This window comes from Centruroides sculpturatus, unplaced genomic scaffold, assembly GCF_000671375.1.
Source record: "Centruroides sculpturatus isolate CEXI.00-Female unplaced genomic scaffold, Cexi_2.0 scaffold2001, whole genome shotgun sequence".
Lineage (NCBI taxonomy): Eukaryota > Metazoa > Arthropoda > Arachnida > Scorpiones > Buthidae > Centruroides > Centruroides sculpturatus.
The window spans coordinates 19,481-26,446 of NW_019386103.1; the positions used below are offsets into that span (position 1 = coordinate 19,481).

Sequence of the window (6,966 nt, forward strand, 5' to 3'; positions counted from 1 at the left end):
AGTAAAAAAAAAATCAAATATAAAATGATATAATTTACTAATTAAAGGATTAATTTAATTAACAATTTGATTTCTTTTAAAATTAACTTTTTAAAGCCTTTTTTTTTCTATTATTTTAAAAATTACAGTAAAACCTGTGTAAACCGGAATCTTTTCAGGGTTGGGACCAAATAGTCCTGTTGGTCTCCCCTGTAATTTGATCTGTTTATAAATACTGTATACTCAATGTACACTATAAAAATTACAGTAAAACCTGTACAAAACGGCACCTGAATAAAACAGACCTGCATAAACGGTAAAAATTCTTCGGAACGGAACGATTTTCTTACGTTAAAATAAACCTGTTCAAAACGGAAACCTGCCAAACCGGAGAAAATATTCGGTACCGTGCAATTCCGGTTTATACAGGTTTTACTATATATATATATGATAAAATACAATTTGTAATCTAATTTTACAATTCTACAGGGTATAATTTCGAATTTTATGGGTAAATTTGTACAGGAGTTTGAGAGGAGTGATGATGGTTATGTAAATACATTAAAACCTGTGTAAACCGGAATCGAATATATTTTCTGTTTGACAGGTTATCATTTGAACAGGCTTTCTTTTAACGTAAGAAAATCGCTCCGTTTAGGCAAGTTTCCGTCTTATTCAAGTTCCGCTTTAGGCAGGTTTTACTGTAATTGAGTCTAACAAGATATTGTATACAAAGCGTAACAGTTTATACGTAAAGCAAATAACCGGAAGGGAAAATTGTGCTTGTGTTCAAGATCCGAACCCACGTCATTTAGTAACTTGAATGAAGTTAAGTACACATGTACGGTTGTACGCTTACCGTTTGAGTTACAGAGTCACCTTATTTTTTTTTCTCTTTGAAGAAATCGTTAACGTTATCGTGGGGATAACTAACTACTGTATTCCCATGGTCCCATTAGGTGATTAAAGCATTAGATGATACACGGTTCAATTTCCGGCTTTATCAAAGGCATTTTTCTTTCCTGATTTTTTATTTGTTCTCTTTAGATGTGTGATGTAGACACCAAAATATTTACCCGTACTTTAGCTCCTATTTTTACTTTACCGGTTGTTTTATATAACAGGTGAAAGTATGGCGATGTCAAAAAATCAACCCCCCCAGATTTTTGGACTCAAGAGCCCTTGAGACGTCGAAAAATACAAAAAAAAGTTGGGGGTTTTCTGGATATTTATGTGGGGGGGGGTGNATTAATTTTTACTCTCTACTCTACACTTAAGTTATAATTTTTGACTTTTAATGGTAATTTGATTATAAGTTAATTAAATTTTATTATTCATGCCTTAATGTATGGGTTTTATTTTTTATTTATTTATTTTTAATATGTATTTAATAGATAACAATGGCAACAATATTTTTACTTATTAAAATTAAATGTGGAGAGGTATAATCAATAAATAGTGATGAGTATGATAGATAATGTATATAATTGCTTCAATATATAAAATAAAGCATCAGATATGATAAAAATTAATATTAATTAGAATTTTTATTAATTATAAAATAATCATTTAATGTTCTTTAAAATATGAAAGAATGTAAAACAGCAAGTTTTGTAGTTAATTCATAAAAATAAATATACACTCTGTGTACTATAAGTTTAAGCTATACACTTATAATTCCCTTATAGTTCACTTTCTATATGCTATATACATTATATGTACACACTATATAAAATAAGTGTATAAATTTACATACACCACGCACTTAATGTATAGTATGTAGCCTACTGTTACATATATGTTGGCTAAATAATTTGGGTGTATATTTAACTTTTTTTTAAGCATTTATACATTTTATAAAATATATTTTGTTCAGTTTTATAAAGTTTATAATTAGTAAAATTTCTATTGCAGCCATTAACACCAACAGGACACACCCAACCAATGACTACAACTCAGCAATATCATAGTTATCCTCAGACACCAGGATCACCACCCGCTGCTAATTTTCAAATTACCATGTCTCAATCCCAATCGTTGAGTTTTACTTCACCGTTTGGTTGTAGAACACCATCGTCTAGTGGAATGACGAACCTTCAGACGCCTCAACACTTAGACAACATGACCTATTTGAATCGACCTCCACCCGATTACAAACTTCAACCTTTAGGGGATGTTAACCAACACAATATAACCAATTATGGTAACGTTGGAAGAAATCGAGCTACTGGAAATGGCTCCCAGATACACAGACAAGTGAACAATTACAGAAGATCGGATGGTCAAGTCCTGTCTTCAGATGCGTGCCCATCTGGAGGTTACATCAATAAATCTCTTCAGGAACACGTACAAAGATCGGATAAACTTAACTATACGAATCCATTAACGAAGAATACAAGATCTCCAAATGTTAATATCGGTCCCGATGGTTTGAATATATCTCAACGTAATCCCGGTTCAACTACAGAATGGCGGCCTTCCTTAGTTCATTGTCCACCGAGGATAACGAGCCAATCAGGCCCTCGTGTATCTTATCCTCAATCTTATACCAATGATATGAGAGGGATGTCACCGCCTCAATCTTCAGAAAAAATGCAAAGGTATCCCAGTAATCAGGTGGTCATGCAACAGCAACAACAGTTGGCATTGCAAGGCAATATACCAAACGCGTCGGTTAATATGCAAATGTCGCAATCTATCTCTATGTCGTCAGGTATACAGATACCTAATCAGATATATCCACAAGGATCATCGACACCACACGACGGTTCTCAGATAAATCTCGATTTTTTTGATAATATCGAAAGTAGTGCCACGGACCTGTTGAACTTCGATCCCGTCATGCAAACAAGTGGTGCTTCATCGAATTTCACTCTACTAGACGAAATTGGAATTTTAGGGAAATGAATAGCCTCTAATGCTCTTTTTCTCTCCTCTTTTTTTCCCCCCACAATGATTGATGGGTTTCTAACGTCGTGGGATAAAATGGGCAACAATTTTAACAATTGTGTGCATTACTTTTATCCATTATTCATATCTTGTTAGGCCAGTTGCATAATTAGCTCAACTCTCACCATCATTCCAGTCAATATTTTTGCAGACTTTCCGTGCTGTTTTGCGCTTTCACACCTTTAATAACATTAAAAAGACAATTGTAACTGTAAAATTAAATATTCAAAGTGCAGATTCTGTGCTTTAAAGTATGAAATTCGAAGAGACAATAACCTAGGCACACGCCATTCGCGTGTGTGTTTATCTGTTTTTTCTACATCTTCCGGATAATTCAAGGAAAATTCTTTTTTTTTGTGTTGTGCATATTCAACAGATAAACTACGTATTAAGCATTAAAAACATTATTAAAAGAAAAAAAAAATAGATTAAATTGTTGAAGGTTTCGCCATTGCATTCCATGATTGAATGATCTCCGAAATTCTCACGAACATTCCATTTAAGAAACAATAACTGTCACCCGAGACGAACAATCACTTCTGAAGCAATGTTAATAAAAACAATAACAATCTTTGTATATTTTTAATTGTGAGGAACGTAACAACGAACGAAATTCTCTGTAAATTTTGGCAGAAAAAAGCACTTAAATCTAATTTAACTTCCATTCAACCCATTGATCCATAACGAATTATGGATGAACTTCTGATACAGTGGTACCTCTGAGATCGAATTCATAGACGATGTTCGAGTTCCGAAGCAATTTTTCTCATAAGGAATAATATATAAAGTGAATTAATCCGTTCTCAAAACCCTCACAATAACGAAAATAGATTAAAAACAATGAAAAAAAAATTAAATAATGCAATAAAATGTAGATGAACTGGGCGCGGCTGGAATCCTTCAATACTTATCCCAAACTGGTATCAATGGATTTTCATTGTTTGTAGCCAAAAAATTATGTTTAGTTGCCCAAAATAAAAGTTAACCAATCTGTCATCATGCATATGGTCGAATTCCGAGAAAAGTTCGAGTTCCGAGGTACCACTGTAGTTATTTTTAGATTTATATACATTTTTGGAGATTAATAAGCTATGATAATACTCACAATTTCTTATTTCTGTAATTTTAATTAATTAATTAATTCCAAGAGGATGCAACAATTCTTGCACGTGTCAGCTAAAGACACCAGTACTTAACGAAGCATTTGTTCTTTTAATTGTCAAAACTGTGACCCCTTTCGCAATTATAAATATATAAATAAATATAAATATATAAATAAATGAATNCTCTGATTTATAGTAACATGTGTGTATATATTACCGAAACGTCGGTATATCATTGTGAGGAATTGATGTTCATGTTAAGGAACATATTTTGTTGCATATTGTAAATATGTTACTGTACTTGATAAGTAATTTATATACATCAAAAGGGGATACAGTACAGTCAAACCTCTGAACAACGGACACTTGAGAAACATAAAAAAATGGCCGCTGCTTAGAAGTGGCCGTTGTTGAGAGATGATGGCCTTTAGTGGAGATTCGACTGTATTTATAAGTCACCGCTTATGGAGTCTCTTTTCATATATAGATATATTATAACGTATAAAAGCGAGGATTATAAGAAGAGCTGTCGTAAAGCGGGGTGTGTGTGTATATATATTATACTGTACATTCGCCCCGGTTTACGACAACTCGCTTTATAACCCCGCTTTTACGACTGATATAAATTTTCTGTTATGACACTATAAAATGCCTATTTAAGTGTCATATTTTTAGCTGACTTTCTTTTTATGATTATTTACAGCAACGTAATCTCGATTTACGACGTTGAAGTTACAGAAATAGGTCGCTCGCTTTACGACGAGAAGTTTTAAAAATGGTGGATTTACTGTACTTAAAATAAAATTTACTTTTAAATGCAAGATTTCATGCATTTAAATGCTATATAAAAGAATACATTTTATTAATTAACTTCTTTTATTAGTTATAACGTTAATATATTATAGAATTACAAGGTCTATAACTGCTAAGAGAACTGTAAAAGTTCAGCTTTTATATGCCTTTTTTAATTTATATCTATTATATATACAAGGACTTTCAATCAGCCTATGTATAGAAATGTTATATTATATATATATATTAATATATTTACCATTATTTTGATAAATACCACAACTGCCACAACATTTATTATAACGGCATAATTATAGTCATTTGTACATCTTGCTACAATGAGTGAAAGAATAACGAAGGACACGCAGGATTTTCTTTTATTTTTAAGACTGGATTAACCGGTCTCTAATAATAATAATAGCATCACATGTTGACACCAGAATACTAAAATGGCTTTCCGAATCACACCAGAATTGATCAATGCCTATTTATATCCCAGCAAGTAATTTCGATTGTTTGTCAAAGTCGTCTTTGAAACCAAATATGGACTTTTCTGTAGAAATTTGAATTGAAATTACAATTATTTTCCGTCCTCGAGATGATTTGGGTCCTGCAAATGATTGGCGAATGTTACTTCGATTATAAATGAAGGATTTCGATTGCAGGAAAATTAGAAAAGTATAAATCTAAATTTTTATAGAATTAATTCAAATCCTCTTTCTGTAGGATGAGGATTTACGAGTGGATTTTCAATAAAAGATGAAGGTTTTCGAGTGAATTTTCATAAGATGTGAGGATTCTCAATAAGAGATGAGGATTTTACACTCAATTTTTAATAAAAGACGAGGATTTTCGAATGAAAATTTTTATCCTAAAGCGAGATTATAGAATCAGGACATTGAATTTCTTAAATATTTCATGCTTTTTACAGAGTTTTCTATCGAATACACATTCACACGACTACTGTTTCTTCGCACATGCTCCTGTTTCTTGAACATTATCTCCTTATTCAAACGAAACAAGAAATTATATTTAAATAAAATTAATTGATAAAACGTTAAATATACTTAATTTACGCTTCAAGTAATTTAAATTACGTTGACGTTTTCATCACATGATTTTACACGTCATAGAGATTATTTCGTTACGTTAACCACGTGAAAATATACTAACAATTTTATGACATTTCCCTTTATTATAATCATTAATTAAACTTATATTAATATATTTTTAAAGCATTTTATTAATTCGTAAACTTGGAAAACTTCTTTAATTTCTCTATCTTTATAAAGTTTAATTAATATTTATCTTTATAAATATCAAATTTATATATCAAAATATAAAAATATTGTTAAGAACTGCTTAAATATTTGATTTTTTAAAATACAATGACGACTACCTCTAAACTGTGGCCATTATTCGGAGGTTTGACTGTATTTTATAATGTAAAAAATAGTTATAATTATTTATTTTAATTAAAAAAAAACACGAAAAAAATTAATTGTAATTTTTATACAACATTTTTAACAATTAAACATTTTAAAACACTTTACAAAGGGAGAAAAATTACAATTTTCCTTTATTTTAATTTATTATAAATATGTTCTGGTATAAAAATATGTTTATATAATTAAAATACCAGTTATAATTTATATATTATTGCATTTTTTTAAGCTTAAAAACATATTTTTAACCATTAAAAACATTATACAAAGGCAGAAAAATAACAAATTTTCCTTTATTTTACTTCATTATAAACATATTCTAGTGTAAAAATAATTTAAATAATTTTTTTAATTATTTTATATTATAATATTTTTATTTTCATAATTTTTTAAATAGAAGAAGCAATTATTTTATTTATTATTTAACAAAATAAATAAATAAAAACACAGTTTTCACTATTAAAAAAACACTTCACAAAGAGAGAAAAATTAACAATTTTCCTTTATTTTAAATTTATTACCAGTCGACCCCCCTATAACACTGTTGATAATTCCGTTTTATATGAATTCCATGTTGTACGAGTCACTTAGATTTTACAAATACGTGTGCCGGGCTGTGAACGGTTTACGTATTTGTAAAATCTAAGTGATTCGTACAACATGGAATTCATATAAAACGGAATAATCAACAGTGTTAT

At 30.1% G+C, this 6,966-nt stretch overlaps 1 protein-coding gene across 1 annotated transcript; it reads left to right on the plus strand.

Moving 5' to 3' along the window:
* Positions 1–1,819: 1,819 nt before the first annotated feature.
* Positions 1,820–3,341, plus strand: LOC111613594. The gene has a single exon (XM_023354948.1). The coding sequence runs from the start codon at positions 1,924–1,926 to the stop codon at positions 2,884–2,886; it is 963 nt and encodes a 320-aa protein (XP_023210716.1). The 5' UTR covers positions 1,820–1,923; the 3' UTR covers positions 2,887–3,341.
* Positions 3,342–6,966: the final 3,625 nt, after the last annotated feature.

Excerpts from the sequence above, each read along its gene's own strand:
- LOC111613594 (XM_023354948.1), top strand. The coding sequence starts at position 1,924 with ATGACTACAACTCAGCAATATCATAGTTATCCTCAGACACCAGGATCA.